We start from the raw sequence: 21,837 nt of genomic DNA, 5'->3' as shown, positions 1-21,837 counted from the left end.
CACAGAGTGGTGCCAGGAAGGAGAGTCAGGAGGTTCTGCCCTGTGTGGGCAGCCCAGGCTGTCCCCTCCATGCATGCCAGAGGTGACCTTGGGAAAGGTGGCTTCAGTCACTGTCCTTGGACTGGCAATATGCTCCTTTGGGAGTAAGCCATTATTCTGAGAGGCCAGATATAACCTGACCCAGGCTTGGCCTTGCTGGGATGTGCTCCAGCCATGACATCACCCACTAATGCCACGTCTGTTTACCACCAGGGAAAGGTGCTGGATTGGAGGCTGAAATCCCTGCTTTATCTCCTGAGCAGGTTAGGAGAAGGAAGCAGCATTAGCAGCCACATCTTGTTCTTTTCAGGCCAAGAGAAGTCAGTTTCCATGGGAAACACAGCTCTGCTCTGTCTGAGAATTCCCCTCTCCTGTTTCCAAGCTCCCTGTAAGACACTCCTGCCCTCTGGGGCTCAGGAAGTTCCTCAGCCCCCCCAGCCTATCCCTGACTCATTTCCACACAGCACCTTGCCAGGGGGGTAAATGGATACCTGCAATCAGGTGGCCACTGCGCCATCCACAGACTTCTCATCAATGAATCAAAGGATTCCATGCAGAGCTGAAGGTGCTGGAAGGTAAATTCAGACCTTTCACAGGATGAAATTTCCCTCCAGCAGCTGAGCCAGGGTTTTGCTCTGGCAGGACAAAGCACCCAGCTCCGAGGGCCCGGAGCTTCCTGGCATCCCCCTGCACTGTGTATCTCTGTCATGCACCAGATGGGATTTTTTTGATTACTTCTTGGCAGATGACGAATCAAGGTCAAGGGATAGACGCTCCTCTTCAGCACAGCAAGGCCAAGAGCTCGGGAAAACCTTAGGGTTTTCAGCAACAAAGGATGTGCTTAAAAAACCACATGGTTTTCCCTCGAGCACAGTAAAACTCCTCACCAGGAAAGAGCTGCTCAGCTTTTTTCCATGAGCCAGTCCAAACCCATCACACCTTTTCACTCCTCCAGGAACAGCTTGGGATCACAGCGAGTTCCAGTTCCACGGGCACTGACACTGCTCCTCCCTGGGGCACAGAGCCTCCCCAGCCCCAGGGCGAGCCTGGGACACGGCACTGGGGTACAAATCCATCTTGGGGTCACCTCTAAAGCCCTGGCAGTGTAAGACAGGCAGGTGACAGATGGCTGGAGGCAGGGGATCATGGGGACTCGGCCACCCCACGGCAGCCACCGCTCCGTCTGCCAGCCGGGGCTTAGGAGCCTCCGGGAAAGCCAACACGGGGGAGAGGGAGCAGCACTCCGAGAGGGGCAGGGTGAGGGGCAGAGCAGGGTGAGGGGCAGAGCAGGGTGAGGGGCAGAGCAGGGGTGAAGGGCAGAGCAGGGGAGAGGGGCAGAGCAGGGGAGAGGGGCAGGATGAGGGGCAGAGCAGGGGAGAGGGGCAGAGCAGGGGAGAGTGGGCAGGGTGAGGGGCAGAGCAGGGGAGAGCGGGCAGGGGTGAAGGGCAGAGCAGGGGAGAGGGGCAGAGCAGGGCAGAGGGGCAGAGCAGGGCAGAGGGACAGGGTGAGGGGCAGGGCGAGGGGAAGGGCAGGGGGAGGGAGGTGGCTGTCGGTGACTCAGAGCAGATGACTCTGCAGGGGTGCGCTCCCGGGAGAGCTGCTGGAGTGAGCGGGGCTCGGCGAGGCCGGGAGCCCATCTGTGTGCGGGAGGTGGCTGAAGCCATCTCCAGAGCCCTCAGACCAGAGGAGGTCACTAAGCTCCGAGTGAGCAACTGTCACTCCACACCCCTGAAATCCATAAGCAGCCTGGAAACCTAAAGCCTGTCATTAGTACTGATACAAACAGTAATTAGAGCCGGGCTGTCATGAGTTCACACCTGGAACATCAATAGAGGCGTTTACCCAGCAGCAGGAGAGCGCTTCCCCCCAAATCCATCCTCTGAGGATGCACCAGGGACAAAGCTCCACGGACCACTCTTCACACAGGCGTAAGTAAATCCTGCTGGGAGCCTTGCAAACAGACTTCATCCACCACAGCAGCAGCTCCCAGCTTTGAGGGATCCAAAAATGCTGCTGCTACAGGAGCTACATCAGCTCCTGGGCCGTGGCTCTGCCTGTCCTGATCCCAGTCCTGGTGCTTCACTGGGACTCAGCTGGGTGCTCAGTGGGCTGCACCAAAGAATTAAACCTTCAAAACACACAGATCTGGGGGCAAGCAAGCTGTGCCAAGCAGTTACACCTTCAAAACATTGCAGATTGGAATATGAGAGAGCTGTTCCATGAACTTAGCCTTAATTACATCTTGTAGAGCTCTGAGCAGCCACCACACTATAAGGCAGGTGAAAACCCCCACTTTTATTTCTTTATGGTATCACAGGTGGAACAGCTTAAGTTGGAGTGTCCTTAAGAACAATAACAACAGCAGAGAAATACAAGGATGGTTGAAAGTAGCTTTATTCAGTAAAACAGTCTGTACAGAGCCAGGGAGGTTCCTGCTGCAGTACAGCAGCTGTACTCCTCACTGCCTTCCCAAATGGCTGCTTGGTTTGCCAAACCCATTTCTCTTCAAAATGTTAATAGATGACATTAATTAAAACATGAGCCAAGCTTAAAGGAAAGGTTTTCCTCATCAAAGCTCTTCTCAGGTTTTATTCTCTTGGCCTCTGCCATGCTGGCACTGACTGGTCACTCAGGGTTTACCCTGTAGCAGCCATCAATCACACCTCGTTTCATCTGTTAAAGATAGATTGCCACCCCTCCATCCTGTGAGGAGCTGAAGCAGCAGGGAACTGCACCCACAGAAGCACAGCCCAGGAATTTTTCACTTCAGGATTGGCATGATGGTTCCCTCCCTCACAACACAGCTGCTGAAGGACTGAGGTGAGTTTGGTCACCCACAGGTTGCTGGAGCAGGCGGAGGGCTGGCACAGGTGCCATCCCCAGAGCGAGCCAGGGAGCAGTGCCAGAGCAAGGAGTGGAGGGTCAGGAGCTCTGTCCCCAAAGTCAGAGTCCTTTTAGCTCGCTGGGACAGACAGAAATAGGCCTGACAGCACATTCCCCAAGTGGCCTAATTTCCCTGCCCTCACACAATGTTCTCTTTCCTCCTCAGCACCAGGGTATTTGTTTTATTTTAGGATTTAAGAGCTTACAACCTTTATCAAAGGACAAAGGTGCTCAACAATTGACTTGATTTTTTTTTTCTGTCTTAAGTTTTGCAATTAAGGAGCAAAAGCCAGCCCAGGGTAACAAAGCCAGGCAGGTTAAACATCCCCATCACACAAGTCTCACCCAGAAAATCAGCAGAACAGCCCCCAAGGAAATAATCCTCCCATTCCTGCTGTCAGCTTTCCTTCTCTAAGTACTTGAAAGTTCCTCCCTGAACCAGGCTGTTGTGTTCAAATAGAAAAAGGTCAGGGTGACACAGAAAGGGTTTAACTTCCTCCCCAGCACTGGATCTCTGACCTGGATGACATTCAAGGTTGTCAAGGAAGCAGTTACAGACAGCTATATTTAGGAAATGAAAACATGCATTTCCCCTCTCCTGTGCTCAGAGGCCAACACTCACCTGCAGCATTTGCAGGGAGCTGTGACAAGAAGCTTAATGGAAAGGAAGCCAAAAAAAAAAAAAAACAACCCCTTTCTTTTCACTGGTTTAGTAGGTCTTACAGAGCAGGAAGATGGGTAGAGATAAAAAGACTAAGCCTAAGTGGAACACAGGACCAGCTTAACAGGCTCAGAATAAACCTCTCTCCTGCTGTTATTTAACAGCAGAGCTGGCCACGTGCTCCCGGGGCAGTGCTTCCTGCTGAGCCCAGCACACACAGGGGTTTCTGTTCCTGGGGGCCTGAGGCACCCCCAGCACACCAGAGCTGTCCCTCGGGCTGCCAAGTGTGTGACCCCCAGTGGCCCCACATGTGCCAAAGGGGAGATCCCAGTTCCAGCCCTGCTCCTGGCACAGGCAGGTTAAAAACCAGCAATGTTCCAGATGAGGTCATGGCAGAGCTGCTGCCTGCAGGCTTCCCCATCCTGGCAACCAAAACAACACCTGGTGACAGCTCTGCCACCCACACCAGGGTTGGGACCTGCTCCTGGACGGGATTCCTGCCTGGAATTCAGCTGCCTTGGTGACACAGAGGGGCTGGGGCAGTGGGTGTGGTACAAAGTGCAGACACACAGCAGAACAGGGCCATGGTTTGGGCTGGATGAACCCCAAAGTTATCCCTTCTCACCTTCCACTGTCCCAGGGGGCTCCCAGCCCTGTCCAGCCTGGCCTTGGGCACTGCCAGGGACCCAGGGACAGCCACAGCTGCTCTGGGCACCTGTGCCAGGGCCTGCCCACCCTCACGGGGAACAATTCCTGCCCAAACTCCACCTGTGACCAATGGATCCCAGCCTGTCATCAACCAGCACCTTGTCATCCAGTCATTCCTGGAACGCTCCAGGAGCATGAAGGAATGACGGACATTATCCAGTAAGAATGACCTGTTTAGGAGATGCTTAGAACGCTTTTTTAGGAGGCACCACCCTGCACGTAAAAGCTGCACGAAGCATTTTGGTGTTGTGTGAAAAGAAACCCAAAACCTGGCGTGGGCAGGAGCGAGCAGCTGTGCCAGCCTGTCCCTGTGCTGTCCAGGGGGATCCCCCGGCTGTCCCCCACCATGGCAGCTGTGTCACCCCTCACTGTCCTGCTGGGACACGGCACCCACGGCACCGGGAGCTTCCATGGGAATGTGATGGAGGAACGGGGCCCGGAGCGGACGCGAGCGCTCTGTCCGTGTGCCGCAGGAGCCGGGGGTGCCCCAGCACCCCGCGACGCGCCTCCCAAACCGGCGCCTTGTTCCAACACCGATTTCCGGGTACAACGGTGCTCCAAGTGCCAACACCGGCAGCACCGACCACCGCCCGGTGCCACTGCCAACCGGGGAGTGCCCGTTCCAGTGATCCCACAATGCCGGGGCAGCGCGGCGGGCCCGGTCCCGGGACTCAGCTCAGCCCGCGGGTCCCGGTGGGGCCGGTCCCGGAGCTCAGCACGTCCCTGCGGGCCGGTGCCGGTCCTGCTCGCGGGGGGTCCCCGGCCTCTTCCTCCCCCCGCAGGCCCCGCCCCGGAAGCGCCGCCCGGCTCGCGCAGCCAATGGGCGGTGGCGCCGCCGGGACACGTCGCGCGCGGCCGCGCTCCCGTCACCCCCCGCGCGCCGCCGGGCTGGGAGGGGGGGGATGCCGAGGCTCCTCCCCCCACCCCGGACCGCCGCGCCCGCCAATCAGCGGCGCCGTCTCATCGGGCCAATGAGCGGCGCCGTCTCAGCGGCGCGCGGGGGATGGAGCGCGCGGCCCGGAGCCGCCACGGCGCGCGCCCCCCGCGCTAGGGCCGGACCCCGGGACCCCCGGAGCCCCCAGAGGCGCCCCCAAACCCCCCCCAGCCCCCGCTCTATGCGGCGGGGCCGGCCGAGCCGCAGGCCTCGCTCCGCCGCGGGGCTGCCCTTGGCCCGCTGAGCGCCGAGCACCGGTAAGCGCCGGGCGAGTGGCGCGGGGGGGGCACCAGGGTACTGCAGACAAGGGGCGGGGGGCAGAGGGGCCGGGGGGGTCCCGGAGAGAGGGGCTGTGCGGCCTCGGGGGGCACCGGGAGCGGCACCTGGAGCGGGGGGGCCGAGGTCGAAGGGGGGGCAGTGGGACGGGGTGGGGGATGGACGGGGGGGCACCGGTAGCGGCAGGAGGTGGGACCCGGTGCGGGCTGGGGGCGGCGCGGGGTCGGCTCGAGGGGAGGAAGCGCCGCAGCGCGGGTGGGAAGAGGACGTTGGGATTTTGGGGGGGCGGCGGAGGAGGTGAGGGGCTGTTGGGGGCTGCCGGAGGTGGGGGGATGGCGGGGCATGGCGGCTCGGAGGGGCCGCGGGGGCAGCCCCGGGGCCGGTCGGTGTTTCGGGGTGCGCAGGCTCGTGGGGAGCCGTGGGAGGAACTCGGAGCTCCGTGCCGGGCCCGCAGCGCGGGCACCCCCCCGCCCTCCGGACCCCGGTTTTTGGGGTGGGGATGTTTTTTTCGCAGGGGTGCGGGGTGGGGGGGAAATGCGTTTTGGGGTGAGCGTTGCGCTGGGAGGAACAATACCAAAAGTTGTCTGAAATGGTAATTTCCGTTTCCCATTTCATCATCCCCGGGTAGGCGTTAGCCCTGCCTGTGTGTGCGCAGGGCCGGGGCCGCACCGAGCCCAGCCGGCCCCAGCCCCGCCGCTTTCATTTATTTCCCAGTTTAATCTTTAAATCGCTCCGTGTTTCTGTCCTCCGAGGAGCCTTTGTGTGCCGGGGAGGGGCTGCTCGACACCTTTGCCCCTTAGCAGAAAGGAAGAGAGGGGGGAAAAAAAAAACCAACAAAAACCCCAAACAGCTGCAGCCCAGGACGAGCCTCCCCCAGGCCGGGGATGGATTCGTGTTTAGAAAGGCAAATGACCTCGGAGGGAGCGGGGATGAGCCGAGCCCTCGGTGCCCTCTGCCCTTTCCCAGAGGGAGCAGCTGTCCGGGCTGTGCGGCTCAGAACGGGCCCTTCATTGAGGCACAGGGGCCGTGTGTTTACGGCTTGGCTTCTCCTCCGGGCTTGGGGATGTGTTTTGATATCCAGTTGCAGGAAAGGGTTCCTCCCCCCTCCTGGTTTTGTACACAAAGTGCTCTCTCACCACTGGGGACACGGCTCTATAGGCAGAGAGCGAATTCCAGGCAGCTCTTGAAGCAAAATTCCCTCCTGAGATGGCTTCTGAAATGGGGCACACACATTATTTTTACCCTCTCTGTAGGCAAAGATTTTTACGTGAAAACATCTGTGCTGCCTTGTAGTGGCTGTGTGCTTTCCTGAGATTTATATAATTTTAAGGAACTTGGACCTCGGTGTATTTCTCCTTTCTTTGTTTTGCTCATAAAATGGAACATTTTTATGTAATGACTCCAATTATTTCCTTTTTCTGTGGGGGGGGGGGGGGGGGGAACCACTCCACGGAGTCATGGAGAGGGAAAAGGAGATTAACTCTCACATGTTTCCCAGCAGCATCGATACATTCTTTGTGTGTGCCCTACCAAGAGCTCAATATTTAACTTGATTAACTTAAAAACGGGAAAAGTTGGCGTTTTCAGCCTGGATTTTCTGGCAGATTCCAGGTTGGAGTAGTCCGAGATGGCTGTGGAGGGGTTTGGAACGCGCTGTGGCAGGGAAACTCTGGCGTTTGCTTCCAGAGCTCCGTGCCCTGTTTTGTGTCCGTGGGAAGCGCTCGGCAGGGCAGGGGCTGCCCGGGAGGGCTGGGCGAGCCCGTCCGGGGCTCGCAGTCTGCTCGGCCCCGGGTTGTGCCGGGCTCGGCGGGGCCGGGCCCCGGGTTGTGCCGGGCTCGGCGGGGCCGGGCCCCGGGTTGTGCCGGGCTCGGCGGGGCCGGGCCCCGGGTTGTGCCGGGCTCGGCGGGGCCGGGCCCCGGGTTGTGCCGGGCTCGGCGGGGCCGGGCCCCGGGTTGTGCCGGGCTCGGCGGGGCCGGGCCCCGGGTTGTGCCGGGCTCGGCGGGGCCGGGCCCCGGGTTGTGCCGGGCTCGGCGGGGCCGGGCCCCGGGTTGTGCCGGGCTCGGCGGGGCCGGGCCCCGGGTTGTGCCGGGCTCGGCGGGGCCGGGCCCCGGGTTGTGCCGGGCTCGGCGGGGCCGGGCCCCGGGTTGTGCCGGGCTCGGCGGGGCCGGGCCCCGGGTTGTGCCGGGCTCGGCGGGGCCGGGCCCCGGGTTGTGCCGGGCTCGGCGGGGCCGGGCCCCGGGTTGTGCCGGGCTCGGCGGGGCCGGGCCCCGGGTTGTGCCGGGCTCGGCGGGGCTCAGCCTCGGCCCGCAGCAGCTCCGGGTCCCGCTGGCTCCGCGAGGGCTCCCCCATGCTCCGGGAGCTCTCGGACCTGCCGGGGCACATCCAGCCTGCAGAAGGGCTTTGCTGTGAACCCGTCCGGCGAGCCGGGGCTTGTGTCACCCCGGGCTGTGTGAGTCAGTGCGAGGGCTCGCTTTGCCAAACTCGCTGCAAACCGAGTTGCCCGTGCAGCAAACAACACGCAGGGCTCGGAAAGCACGGCGAGCCCTCGGTTCCCAAGGCTGATTTTGCCTCGTTCCGAGTGTAAATAGCGACCGAAGAGCCCCGGCCATATCGGCGCTGGCTGGAAACTGGAGATGTTGTGTTTCGTGTTCCACACTTGGTTCTGCTGCTCAGTTCTGCTTCTGCTTTTAGAAATGAACTCTTGTCTGTTTCTCCATTTCATAAAAAAGCATGGTTCAGAGCAAGCTGATTTTTTTTTCCCCCCCATGGTCAGTTTTTTGTTTTTATGATGTTGCAACAGCATTTTCGCAGACTTAAACCTGCAGATTGTCCACTTTGAGGGCTGGGTTTGGATGGGGGAGGAAATGTTAAAAAAAAGCTCCAGAACAAAAACCTTTTGGCTTAATTTCTTCCTTCGTGTGTGGTAGGCAACCTGATAAGATTATTTTATTTTCCACTCGTGTTTTAATGGACTGAGTCCCCCCAAATGCTCGTGAACAAAGCCAAGCGTAGCACGGCGTCGTGCCGCGTTCTTCCGCTGCTCAGCAGAGCAGACAAATGCATTTCTCTGGGGTCAGTGAGACTCGTCGTGTTAATCAATACTGTACCAGCAGTGTTCCCTTTCCAGGGAACCAGATGGGCTACTTACAACTGGTGCTGATTATTTTAACTGTGTAATTGTAACATGGCTGCGTGATGACAGTGTTTCCTGCAGACACTTCAAAGGAAGGTTCCCGACGAGTGTGTCTTTACAGCGTTTAATCTGTCCTCTTTGTCTTTATGTTGTGGCTTTTGGACATGTGTTTGAAGTACTAAGAGGTTTTTTTTTCCCTTACCTCCAGCTTTTCTATACATTAAAAGGAGGCAGTGCTCTGGAATGATGAAGTGTCTCCAGTGTGGGAATAAACCCAGGGTTTTAGCGGCTCCCTCAGTGGTGGGTTGGTTTCACTGAGTTTTAGATCCAGGCAGTGACTAAGCCAAAAGCTGGGAAGAGATTTAAGTGGCTGTGAGGAAATGGCAATATTTTTTTTTAAATAGTGCATGTGGCTTTGTTTTGGGGAAAATATGTTGTATGGTGACTTGAGTCTTAACTGGGACAGGCTAATTACTCGGTGAAGAAATCCTTCTCCTAGGGAAGGAAAGGCACAGGGCTGGAGCTGGTTAATTACATTTTGTAAAATTATGGAGTGACGGCTTTCTGAGGAGGTCTGCCCCTCTTCCTGCCCTGTACCTGAATTTCAGGCTCAGCAGTTGCCTTACGGATTGAAATTCCTCCTGGGTATTAAGATTTAATGGTGGTAGACCCAGAGCAAGTAGTGGCAGGTACTGCTGCTTTTCAGTACAGCAAAGCAAATAATACTGGAAAATATTTACATGGGCGTTGTTATTCTCCTCGTATTTCCTTGATGAGCTCTAGTAAAGGTGCCTGTGTGCTCCTTCCATTGCCGGGGAGAATTCCCTGTATTTCAGTTGTAAAAGGCTGCGGAGAGGAACCGGTGTCTCCATAGCAAAGATTCCAGTGTTTCGTGATCAGCTCACATATATTTTTACCCCATCTAATTTAAACCAGTCTGCACGACACTCACAGGAATGATTTGTATGCAGCTTTTAAATATTTTCCTCCTTCCTGCGTGAGGGATTAGCGGCACAGAGCTGCTTTTTCGGAGGGTTCTCAGCCAAGTGTTACGTAATTTGTGTGCCACCGATGCACGGCCATAAAAAATACTCCCATCAATGTTAGGGGAAAGCTTGTGTAGGCAATTATTTCAAATCACAAGCGTCCTAAGCAGGTTTGTGCAGCCTTAAAATCTGGGCAAAACGCTGCCTTTGGAATCCTGCTGGGAAGGGGGGTGGGAAGCTGTCAGCGCCCGTGGTCTGGAGGCTGGTTTTGAGCACATTCTACTCCACTTTTTAAGCTTTCCTGTGTGAGAACTGGTGTTTTCTGGTCTATTTTCTCAGGCAACTGTTGGGTATTTAAAAATCTTAATTTTCTCTGAGTCTGGGTGGTGGTGCTTCAGCTGAGGCTGCTGATGGGTGATGCCAATTTGTAATCTTTTACGAGAGTAAGGGGGGGGAAAGTAAAAAGAAGCTTAAATGCTAATAACAGTGAAAAATCTGCTCGGTGTGGAGAGCATGTGAAGAGAGCCGGGTGCACGTTGGGCTGTGGAGTCTCCGTCAGCTGAGCTGGGGGCTTTTAAAAATCTGCCTCAATTTTTATGCTGCATGTGGAATGGCTAATCCCATAAAAGCCTCGCACCTTTTGACAGATGAAACGCTGCTGTTCTTCACTTATTTGAGCAAAATATTTTTATAGATGGTATTAGCTCTGTGGCTCCGAGGGTAATGCAGTCCTTACACAAGAAAGATCTTGCTTTGATCTGACAGCTTTCAAGATCCATTTCCAATCTTGGAGTTCCACTAAGTCTGTTTGTAATGGTGCCCTCAGACTTTTTTTCTGTTTATGTGACTCTTTGGGTGTTAACATTGCTCTGTATCTGAGTTTTCTTTAATAAACTGAAGGAATAATTGGGGTCAGGAAAGGAAATAATAATGTTAGAAAGTGCAGTTAATTATATCAGGTATTTTGGGCTCCAGAATTCTTTGTCTTGATTCTAATGTTTTCTTCAAGTTGTGGGATGTGGTGAAATGATCACATCATCAAACTGGGACAGTGAGGCAGGGTGATGTGTGGTGGTTAATTTTGGGAGTGTGAAATGACTGTGGCTGCAGGCTTGATGTCCATGGGGGTGGTGGAGGACAGGAGGGATGGTTTCTCTGGTGGACAGCTCTTTGCCCTCTTCTCTGGGGGAAGAAATGGTCTTCTGTGTGGTCCAGTGTTCATCCAATGGCATCTACATGGCCCTGTGTCCATCCACCATGATTTAAATGATGTTGTGTCCATCCTATGTCATCTACGTGGTCTTGTGTCCATCCAGTGGGATCTTTGTGTCCATCCGACATGATCGGTTTGCTCCCGTGTCCATCCAGCATGGTCTGTTTGGTCCTGTGTCCATCCAGCATGGTCTGTTTGGTCCCGTGTCCATCCAGCATGGTCTGTTTGGTCCTGTGTCCATCCAACATGGTCTGTTTGGTCCTGTGTCCATCCAGCATGGTCTGTTTGCTCCTGTGTCCATCCAGCATGGTCTGTTTGGTCCTGTGTCCATCCAACATGGTCTGTTTGCTCCCGTGTCCATCCAGCATGGTCTGTTTGGTCCCTTGTCCATCCAGCATGGTCTGTTTGGTCCTGTGTCCATCCAACATGGTCTGTTTGGTCCCGTGTCCATCCAACATGGTCTGTTTGGTCCCTTGTCCATCCAGCATGGTCTGTTTGGTCCCGTGTCCATCCAGCATGGTCTGTTTGCTCCCGTGTCCATCCAGCATGGTCTGTTTGGTCCTGTGTCCATCCAGCGGGGTCTCTGTGCTCCCGTGTCCATCCAGCATGGTCTGTTTGCTCCTGTGTCCATCCAGCGGGGTCTCTGTGCTCTCGTGTCCATCCAGCATGGTCTGTTTGGTCCTGTGTCCATCCAGCACGGTCTGTTTGGTCCTGTGTCCATCCAACATGGTCTGTTTGGTCCTGTGTCCATCCAGCACGGTCTGTTTGGTCCTGTGTCCATCCGACATGATCGGTTTGCTCCCGTGTCCATCCAGCATGGTCTGTTTGGTCCTGTGTCCATCCAGCATGGTCTGTTTGCTCCCGTGTCCATCCAGCATGGTCTGTTTGCTCCCGTGTCCATCCAGCATGGTCTGTTTGGTCCTATGTCCATCCAGCGTGGTCTGTTTGGTCCTGTGTCCATCCAGCATGGTCTGTTTGCTCCTGTGTCCATCCAGCATGGTCTGTTTGGTCCTGTGTCCATCCAACATGGTCTGTTTGGTCCTGTGTCCATCCAACATGGTCTGTTTGCTCCCGTGTCCATCCAGCATGGTCTGTTTGGTCCTATGTCCATCCAGCGTGGTCTGTTTGGTCCTGTGTCCATCCAGCATGGTCTGTTTGCTCCTGTGTCCATCCAGCATGGTCTGTTTGGTCCCTTGTCCATCCAGCATGGTCTGTTTGGTCCTGTGTCCATCCAGCACGGTCTGTTTGGTCCTGTGTCCATCCAGCACGGTCTGTTTGGTCCTGTGTCCATCCAACATGGTCTGTTTGGTCCTGTGTCCATCCAGCACGGTCTGTTTGGTCCTGTGTCCATCCAGCATGGTCTGTTTGGTCCTGTGTCCATCCAGCATGGTCTGTTTGCTCCTGTGTCCATCCAGCATGGTCTGTTTGGTCCTGTGTCCATCCAACATGGTCTGTTTGGTCCTGTGTCCATCCAGCACGGTCTGTTTGCTCCCGTGTCCATCCAGCATGGTCTGTTTGGTCCTGTGTCCATCCAGCGTGGTCTCTGTGCTCCTGTGTCCATCCAACATGGTCTATTTGCTCCTGTGTCCATCCAGCTGGTTGTGTGTACGTCCAGTGGGATCTCCATGGTCATGTGTCTCTCCATCATGCCCCACGTGGTCCCTGTCCCTCGAGGGTGGCTCTGTGGGAGCCCCGTGGCTCAGCAGCCCCTGCAGGGCTGCGGTGGGTGCTGGCTCTCAGCAGCAGGAGCAGCCTCCCTGCTCCCTCTGCTCCTCCTCCCTTGGGGCCCCGCCGGCGTCTGGCCAGACCTCCCATCTGAGAAACCATCCTGGCTTTTTCTGCCCCTCTCAGCGTTGGCTGGGACAGCGTGAGCTCCCAAAGAGGACGTCTGGAACCTCCATCTCCGGGTTTGTTCCCGTTTTCTGGAGCTCAGCACGTGGGTAAGGTGTGCGTTGCTGTGCAGCTGTAGTGAGCAGAGGCTGGAAGTGCAGCCAGGGATTGGGAGGCACTTCCAGCACCAGGGAGGGAGCTGGCTGCTGGAGCCAGAAGAAAGTGATGTTTTTTTTCTAGGTCAGGGTTGAAGGCACTGTCAGGGTGGTGATGTGCAGCATATCTTACTGTCTGCATTGTCCCTGCCATATGGATGTGTGCACACTGCCCTTGGCATTCAGGCATTGAATTATTTATCCTCTCCAAATCTGGAGGCAGCCTTTCTTCCCCTGTCTCCAAGAAAACCAAACTTACCCGATGAGCGTTTTTAAAATAAACCTTCCGCTGTGAATTACTGCAGTGGCAGGAGCAGGGTATTGATTGTATGTTGCGTTTGGAGTCGGAAACCAAAGGTTACAACACTGGATATCTTGTGGAAACACTGAAATATTTATTTTGCTGTTAGGTGCAAGTGTGTCTGTGCTGGTGCTGGGTTTGTATGTGGCTGAAATGCCATGTACTGAAATTTCTGGACTCAGAGAATGGAAAGGCCAGAAAACTTTGCAGTATGTGTAAAAGCAGCTTTGTCTCAGCTGTGTGTGAGGGGATGGATGCTTTTCCAGGGAGAAGGCATCTCCTTTGCTCTTGTGCTGTGTTGGATTTGCTGTGAGAGGAGCATCAAGGTGGTCCTGGTTTGGGTGTGGGTGTTTGCAGGGTGTCACGGAAGGGTGGCTCAGGGAAGCACAGGCTGGAGGCAGCTGGCTCTGTAATTATTTTTGAGAGACTGACAGCTTTGCAGGATAGAAACAGTCTCGAATAATTTACCTTTAGAGCAGCATAAAGCTGCTAAAACTGTGTCACAGGCATGGGAAAGAATCAGAGAGTCAAGAAGGGAGATGTTACCCTCTAAAAAATTCACCAGGATCCGGAGGCAGCGTGTCCCCGAGGGCTCAGCAGCCAGAGGCTTGGAAACACGGTGCTGCCCTCAATATCGGGATGTGAAATGAAAGGATGCGTAATTAGGAACTCCAGGAAAAAAAAAAAAGGCATTAAATAGCTTTAGAGGTGAATGGAAGCTTCATTATTAAGCACCAAGTGCTTAGCTGCAGTTGGTGGTGCCTCTTCCTTTCAAATCACGAACACATGAAAGTGCTCCCCGCCCCCAGCGGGGCCTTATCGGCTTATCTGGGCAGGAGTTCAGAGCCATAAAAACTGTATCCTGCTTACACCTTCCAGCCGGTCCTGTGACCTGTGCTGTGTAAACAAGTTGTACCAGGAGCTCCCCATGACTGGTAAGTGGCTGGGTTTCTGCAGGCTGGTTGGGTCCAGGAGGAGCCAAGATAAAGTTCCAAGAAGTTCCCCTTTGGGAATGGTCTCCTGATAGCTGCTGCAGGGAGGAGGTGGCAGGGCTGAGATCCTGCTGACTGTGGCAGTGACTGTATCCCATGGAAAGCACTTTGGGATAGACTTTACACTCCGGGGCTGGTGTTTTCCACGTTCTGCAGGAGGGTGGCTGTGGCAGATTGTGAAATGTCAGCGTTGTGGTAACAACACCGACCGGCGCTCCGCGGTTGCGTCAGGCCTGGGCTGTGCTGGAGCTGTAAGCCTGTCTATAAATATATCCATATATCTTGGGATGGATGAGATTAGCCGTGGCCATGCTGGGAAGAGATGTAGGTAATGCAGGGAAGGGGTGTGTGTGGGGGGACACAAACATCCTGCTCCTGCCGTGCTGGGGGGTTTGAATGCAGCCGGGCGCTCGGGTTACTGCGCTTGGCCGCTGCCCACCCCGGGCTGTCTCCGTGGTTTCATCTTGCAGCTCGGCACAGGCAGATGCATTTATCCAAGCTGGACTGTAATGAGCCAGTTTAGGGATTTAGTGTGTGAAACTTCACCTTCTCAGCAGCCCAAGGGTCGAGTGCACGGGTTTGAAGATGGAAACCTGTTCTCCTTGAATGTTGACCTTTTTTGTTGGTGTGGTTTCTCGTCCCCACGTATGGGGGAATGTGCTGGGTTTGGGAATTGGGCTGGCTGCTCTGGTTTCCCTCCTTGCCATGGCCTGTCCTGGCACGTGCTGGGGTCCTGCCTGTTGGCTCCCCTGGCTCTGGGCTCTCTGTTCCTCATTTTCCCTGGAAGGTTCCTGGCTCTCCCAGGAGATCAGAGGTGCCCTGTGTTACTCAGCTGCTCTGCAGTGAATTCAGCTCCCTTCCCCTGTGATCAGCACTGGCACTGGGGTGTTAAACTGGTTCTGTGGTGAGAGACGAATTCCTCTGAGTTAGTCCAGGGGGAAGGGATCAGACAAGCAGTCAACTTGGTGGCTCTTTCCTGGTGTGCTGAGTAGAGCTCCTTGGCTAGGGAGCTGGAGGCTGTAGTCTTAAAATGCTGAATTTAATTTCCTCCTGCAGTGTGTTCTGTCTGCAAGCCTCCCTTACTTCACCCACCAGCATGTTTCTTCTCCCTCCTGTCCGTCCCTCCCCTTTCCCAGGAGCCCCATCTGATGGAGGTTCTGCTCTTGCCTTGGTCCTCCTCATCCAAGATTCTTGTCTCTAATTTTAGCCTGTCTGCCTTTCGAGGTCCCCTCCCGTCTGTTCCTGCCTTTCTCCTTCTCTCTGAGTTGTTCCTGCATCTTCCTCTCCCTCTGGAGAGCTGGACCTTGTTTTTGCATGGTGGGAGGAAAGTGCTTGGGAGGGGAGTGAGGCTGTGGGTGTGCTGAGGTGAAGGCTCCTGGGGTGTGGGGAATGCTGGCAGGGATGTTTGGGCTGCTCTGTGCTCACAGGGAGCAGCTCCTTCCCTCTCCTGCATCTCCCTCACTGTCCTTGCTCGGATCTGCTCTTGGAATCTCTCTTTTGTGGATTTACCCTGTATTTGTGCAATGGGGCTCTCTAACATGAGGTTACTCGTAGCTGCAGTGCTGCCCAGCAGCCCTGAATCTCCTGCCCTTTTCCCTGCAGGAAAGCTGCAGGCTGCCTGCTTTTCCTGGAATCTCACTCCACCTTAGCAGGCATTTGCTTATGGTTACAGAGAAAATGACTTTTCTGACAGGGAGGTATCAGACACAGTCAAATCTCCTCAAAGGGAGGTGGAGCCCATCAGGGAGAGCAGGGAAGCTGGCCCTGGAGCCTGGCTATCCAGCAAGGCTGCTCATCCTGGTGGGATCCACCTGCTCGAGTCCTGGGAGCGTGGTGTGTGCAGCATAATCTGATTTGTGCCTGGAATATAAATCCTGGCTGTTGCAGGCATGCAGCCTGGGGTTTTACAAGTTCTTTTGTGAAAACAGCATTCAGCCCCTCCACTGCTGCAGCAAGGAGCTTCCCTGGAAACCCAATCCCAGCAATTAGTGAGGTTTGCAGAGGATCCTAGCAACTGCTGCTGGGGTTCCATTGGCAGGGGTGAGGTTTTGTTTTTTTAGACTGTTTATAGTTGCATTCTGTGCATTGTATGGAGATACATAAACTAAAGCACAAGGAGTTCCACCTCAGCATGGGGGAGAACTTTCCCTGGAGGGTGGCAGAGCCCTGGCACAGCTGCCCAGGGAGGGTGTGGGGTCTCCCCCTCTGGAGCCATCCCAAACCCACCTGGACGAGTTCCTGTGTCACCTGCCCCCGGTGTCCCTGCCTTGGCAGGGGGTGGGCCTGGATGGTGTCCAGAGCTCCCTTCCAGAGCCCTGCTCTGCCTGCACATCCCACGGGGGGAAGGGAGGAAGGGGCTGTGGGGCAGTGCTGAGCTGAAGTGATGATGGGAACGCTGCTTGGGAAGGTGATCCTCGGGGAAAGTGGAGCATGGCTGGAATATATTGGGTGCTGTGTGACTTCGGTGTGTGTGGGTAACCTGAGCTCACCTGTGAGGAGCTCTGTTACCCAGATGCTCCCTGACCTGGCTTGCTTTTGCCAGCAGAGGCTCTGGCTGTTGGGGAGGGATGCTTTCCACCAGGGTGGTTATGTAAAGCCTTAATGCTCTGCGCTCTCCAGCTCGGCTTTCCAACGTGCGCGGGGCTCCGGGGGCAACTTCAAAGGAGGGCGTTTGCTTTATGGCTGAACCTATGAGCAGTTTTATGTGCAGGGTGGAGTGAACTCGTGGAGAAGATTGCAGTTTTCCCAGTGCCATAAAAAGTTACGATGCTGATGATGCCGGCATTGTTCCGTAGGCGGAGGCAGGAGCAGATGCAGAGAGGTCAGCGGGCTCGGCTGTGCCAGCACGCTCAATGCCCTGCTCTGTGCTCCCAGCTCTCCCAAACGCCTTCAAAAAGTGCCTTGTGCTCTTTCTGGGGCTGCCTCAGAAACCTGCACCTGTGCTGCTCGCAGAACAGGCCCAGCATTTCCATGGGAAAGGAACTTGGCAGGGCAGTGAAGGGGGGCTGTTTTCCAGGGCAGTATTTCAGCCCCTTCTGAAAACGTGGCGTTTCAGTGGCACAGGCTGTGAGTCAGTTTATAACCTCCTTCCTTTCTCTGGGCTGTTCTTTGGGGTACGAGCCAAGGGAGTTAAAAAAATAACCAAGTGGCTGCATCTTGACGAGCCTCATTCCAATTAACTTCCCTCATGCTCCAGAAGATAGATTCCCCAAACTGAGATACATTCCCAAAAAAAGGACTATTCAGGCTAAGTGGTGATGGTGGGAGAGTATGATCAGCTTCTGCAGTCTTAATTGTGGCCTTTTCTAAAAGTATTTCAGTGGCCTGTGCTGTCTTTAAACCCTGGTGGGGTATAAGATTCTCCCAGCTGTGGAGTCAGCACCCCAAATTCTGAGGTATAAAGCACCTTCCAGTTCTCAGTAAGTTACAGCTGATTAAAATAAGTCACTATTCCAGTTTCAGTCAGATCTCTCTAAATATAAACTTAACCTCTCATTGAAACCATTTTCTGCTGGGATGGGGAGGCATAAATGTGGTCTTTGTTTGCAGCCAGGAAAATTAAAGGTTCACAACATTCAGAAATGTGCGTTTTAGATCTTCTGACAACCTGTTCCTTAAAGAATGTTTCTGCTTGGCAATGGGCAAATAGTTTGAGTGTTCTCCAGCTTGGAGAATTTTATTCTAATGAACATACTAAAACTTAGGGGGAGCAAAAAAAGACTGTGATCCTTCTCTTTGGGTGATCCATTAGCTGCTCCAGCTGCCTTTTATTTATTTTTGTAGACACATGTGTGAATGTAAACATTTTATCTGGAATGGCCTTGCAAATGTTCCTGCATTAACATATATTGTCATGGAGAATAATTTTCATTTAACTGTAATTTGCTTTATATTTTCCTGCCTGGTTGCCATGGAAACACAGACGGATGTGGCAGGGACTCCTCACAGGAGCCAGGTTATGGATTGCCTCTCTAATGGACCTCTGTTAATCACACTGCAGCCTGCACTGGAGGAACCAGGGCTCTTTGCAGGAGACACTTTATTTAGATAAACTGTGAGATGCCTGTGGTACTCTAGCTTAATATTCAGAGTTACCAAGGGTGTTTTTCCCTTCTCCAGAAGTTTTTTGTCATAAGAACTATGTATTATGATCCTGGAATTGAGATATATTTATTTAAATTTAATGTCGGTTAGACTTGATTTTCAATTTTCATTTCATTTGCTGTAATAGCTTAACTGGTAATGTTCTTTTCTGGGTTCAGTTTAAGATCTGAAATGCTTGAAACAGAGCAGTGAAACATTTGTTATCCCTATCCCTGTGCAAGAAGTTGACTTGCTTTTCATAATAATGTGTCTGTGTTTTTGTGTTTCCTTTTGGCTGCCAGCAGGGAGAAAGGGGGCAAAGATGGATGTTATTAAATGTATTACCTGTGGATTTGGGGTTGGCTGCCTTGCCCACAGCACGGCTGCTGTTCTGAGCTGAGCCCACACAGCATTTCCAGGGAAGGGAAGGGATGTGGGGCAGGGGCTGAGGGAGCCCAGGGGGCTCAGCCTGGAGAAGAGGAGGCTGGGGGGACCCTCTGGCTCTGGAGATGTTAAACCCATGTAGATGTGACCCGTGGTTTAGTGGTGGTGCTGGCACTACTGGGCTTGATGATCTCAGAGGCTTTTCCAAACTAAACTGCTCTGTGATCTCCAGGATTATCAGTGCTCAGGTTCCTGTTCTGGGATGCTGATCTCTGCCTTTGTTGGATCCTTGGAAGGAGCTGCCTCTAACTCCTGAGATAAGAATGATGGTGGCATGGGTTCAAACTGAACTCACCAATCAACAAATGATTCATTTTTGGTAAATGGGGATGAGCTCCAGGAGAGAAAATCAACCACCCAGCATTCTTTGCTCTGGGTACTTTGATGGCAGAAACCTCAAATTGCAACTTAGAGACATGAATTTCATTTGTCTCCTGAATCAGAGCCCTCCAAGTGAATTTTGGGGTGGGTTTTAAGGGGAAGCTGGCTTGGCCCTTCCCTGCCTGTGGTCAGACACCCATGGCTGCTTACATAAGGCTGGGTTCCTCCAGCACGTGGATGCTTCCCCATGCAGATGGGCTCACAGTTATTTCTTGGTGCTTTACAGGGGAATTGGGTAACACTTTGTTCTGTAATGCAGGATGAAGAAACCCAGCATGTTTTTCTGTAATGGTGTATAAAAAAGTAGTGTAACATCCTATTTCAGGCGTTGGGAGGAGGAAGGGCTCAGGGGGGGAGGCAGGGCTGAAGCAAAGCTTTGTTTTTCTAGACCTACACATCAGATTTTAGTACTGTGCCTTTGGTGGATGCTGGGAGTGTTACAAACTGGTTTTTGAGGTGTGTGAGCTCAGTCCAGTGGGTGCTGGGGGTGTGGAGGAGCCTTGGTCATACAGGTCCCCTCTGGTCCCCTCTGCATTTCTGTGTCTCTCACTGGCTGATGTTGGTGCTCTTTTGCTGCTCATGAAGGGTGATGTGATTCACAGTCTAAGCCCAATCTAATTTTAATAAAAGTCTGAAAAATATCTTGGCTCTACTCAGGACTTTTGGGTCTTGTGTAGACTTTTTGCATTTTTCCTTTATTTTTGTTTTTCTTCTCCTTTTCTGCCTGTTGTCCTGTGAATACTCAGAACTGAGCATTTGTGTTCCCCAGTGGCACATTTGGGAACCCCAAATGCACCCCTGCAGGTAGATAGGTGAGACAGTCTGCATCCAGGCACTGCCATCTCTGAGCTCTTGGATGGCACAGCCAGAATACCTGGCAATTTATGAAATAATAAACTCTCTGATTATTGATTACTCTCTAATTCATCTAATTCATAGTTTTGCTTGTGTTTTATTCCATTTTTTGGACTCCTGGATCTGAGGCAGGGATCCCTGCACACCTGCCAGGTGTTTTTCCCAAAGGTGTGTCCCTGAAGGGTTGGTGATGAATGGCACTGTTGTAGGTAGAAGCTGATGTGACTAAGTCACCTTTTGTGGCCCGGGAATGGACTCCTGCACCTGAGAATTGGGTTAAACATTGGCTCCTGGTAGCCAGGAGAGCAGAGAGGCCTTGGTGACCATTGAGGTCTTTGGCTGCCTTGGAAGCTTCACTTTGAGGATATTCTTCATCAGGAATTGGAGTGCCAGGACAAGGGAATGGCTTCCCACTGCTAGAGAAAAGGGTTAGATGGGATATCAGGGAGAAATCCTTTCCTGGGAGGGTGGGCAGGCCCTGGCACAGGTGCCCAGAGCAGCTGTGGCTGCCCCTGGATCCCTGGCAGTGCCCAAGGCCAGGCTGGACAGGGCTGGGAGCAGCCTGGGACAGCAGAAGGGGTGGCACTGGATGAGCCTTAGGATCCCTTCCAACCCAACCCATTCCATGATATTTTTCAGGTTCACTCACTTGGTTTGGACAGCAGCTAATGCTGCTTTACCAGTACTCACAGGAAAGGGTTAGCTGCAGGTAAAGCATAAAGCCAAACTGTTCTTCTGCTCCTTTCAGTCTCCTGGACGCTCAGGTTGGCTTTGAGCCCCTCATCCCATGTTGTGCCATGAGCATGGCTTTGGATTTATCTCCATTAATTGTGCCAGAGATCTGGGAGTAAAGAGCACTTTTAATGCATTGCTGTTCCCCAAAAATGGTGCAAATCAGGATGAGCTGGGGGGTGGGGAGGTTAGAGGAGCTGCCTTGTGTGCAGTCGTGGGAAGAGGGAATTCTTCAGGGAATGGGTGAATTGTTTCCTTCTGCTCTGAGCAGCCTTTTAATGAGCTGCCCTCTCCAGGGTGCAGAGAGATGAACCTCCCATGGCTATCTCCAGCCTGGGAGGCTTCCACCACATCGCTGCCTTCGGATCCTTGGAGCTAAAAATACATCCCTGCTGCACAGCAGACTGCAGGCACGTTAATCTGCTCCCTTTAGGAAGGAGGCTCGTGGTACTGGATGAACTGCTGTGGAAATTTTATTTTTGCTGTGCAGCGTTACCAGTTTTCTTCTTCCAACGGAAAAATGTCGTGGAAATCATTGTTCTGGTTGGAATTCCCTCTCTGACAACAATAGCAGCAGTGGGGTGGGGTGCTTTGGAATTGTTTAGTGAGGAGAAGTTTTGGAGGAGCGAGCTCTCCCAGGCTGCCCTGGCTGATCCCTCTGTGCTGTTCAGGAGGGTTCCCACCAGCGGATTTTGGGGTACTTGTGAGCACTCCTGGCTCTTCCAGAGCAGCTCTATGGGAGCTGGGTTCCTCTGCCACCTTCCCCACTCAGCTGGGCTCCTCTGGCTGTAGCTGAGCACATCCCGGGTTTCCTGGGATGAGGAGGAACGGGAGCCTGCCAGGCTGACACCTCAGAGCGCTCCTGGAGTTACTGCTCCCTCTGAGCAGGGATTCATCCCCAAGGCAGGCACAGCTGGTGCCCTCCACACCTCCTGGAGCTCCAGCCCTGCTCACCCCATGTGCTCCAGCCTTCCTGGGGCAGGGATGCTGCCCTTTCCTGCCAGCCTTTGTTCCCAGGTGACTTTGGGAACGTTTTAGGGCAGCAGCAGCACAAGAGCTGATTCAGACCCAGCTCTGAGGGGCTGGAGCTGTGTTCTCTGCCTGCTGTTGAACAGCTCAGTGCTGATTCTCTTCACGAGTTCCAACTGGAGCTGCTGCTGTTGGTGCCATGGGGCGTTTGAGGTCTGGGATGACTGCAGCGGGGCTTGCGTAAGCACCAGCAGCTTTGTTT

At 54.0% G+C, this 21,837-nt stretch overlaps 2 protein-coding genes across 2 annotated transcripts in view; one reads left to right on the top strand and one right to left on the bottom strand.

Moving 5' to 3' along the window:
• Window positions 1–5,389: 5,389 nt before the first annotated feature.
• Window positions 5,390–21,837, top strand: part of ANKRD11 (ankyrin repeat domain containing 11) — a 131,540-nt gene continuing 115,092 nt past the window's right edge. The window contains exon 1 of the mRNA XM_066557707.1: window positions 5,390–5,482. The gene's annotated coding sequence lies outside the window, so the exon portion shown is untranslated. The remainder of the gene's footprint in view (window positions 5,483–21,837) is intronic.
• LOC136561076 (basic proline-rich protein-like) lies at window positions 5,405–7,850 on the bottom strand. Its single transcript, XM_066557198.1, has 3 exons — window positions 7,032–7,850; window positions 5,609–5,973; window positions 5,405–5,522 (listed from the first exon to the last, which is right to left on the bottom strand). The coding sequence occupies exons 1-3, from the start codon at window positions 7,848–7,850 to the stop codon at window positions 5,405–5,407; spliced, it is 1,302 nt and encodes a 433-aa protein (XP_066413295.1).

This window comes from Molothrus aeneus, chromosome 11, assembly GCF_037042795.1.
Source record: "Molothrus aeneus isolate 106 chromosome 11, BPBGC_Maene_1.0, whole genome shotgun sequence".
NCBI lineage: Eukaryota > Metazoa > Chordata > Aves > Passeriformes > Icteridae > Molothrus > Molothrus aeneus.
Note: the sequence above shows the minus strand (reverse complement) of the source record. Positions and strands in the feature narration are given on the sequence as shown.

Bases quoted from the DNA above. Each gene is read 5' to 3' on its own strand.
- LOC136561076 (XM_066557198.1), bottom strand. From the start codon at position 7,850: ATGGGGGAGCCCTCGCGGAGCCAGCGGGACCCGGAGCTGCTGCGGGCC. The intron at 5,974-7,031 runs GTAGGGCACACA...CGGGGTCCGGAG, and splicing joins AGTTAAATATTGAGCTCTTG to GGCGGGGGGGTGCCCGCGCT. The intron at 5,523-5,608 runs GTGCCGCTCCCG...CCTTGTCTGCAG, and splicing joins CCTCGGCCCCCCCGCTCCAG to TACCCTGGTGCCCCCCCCGC.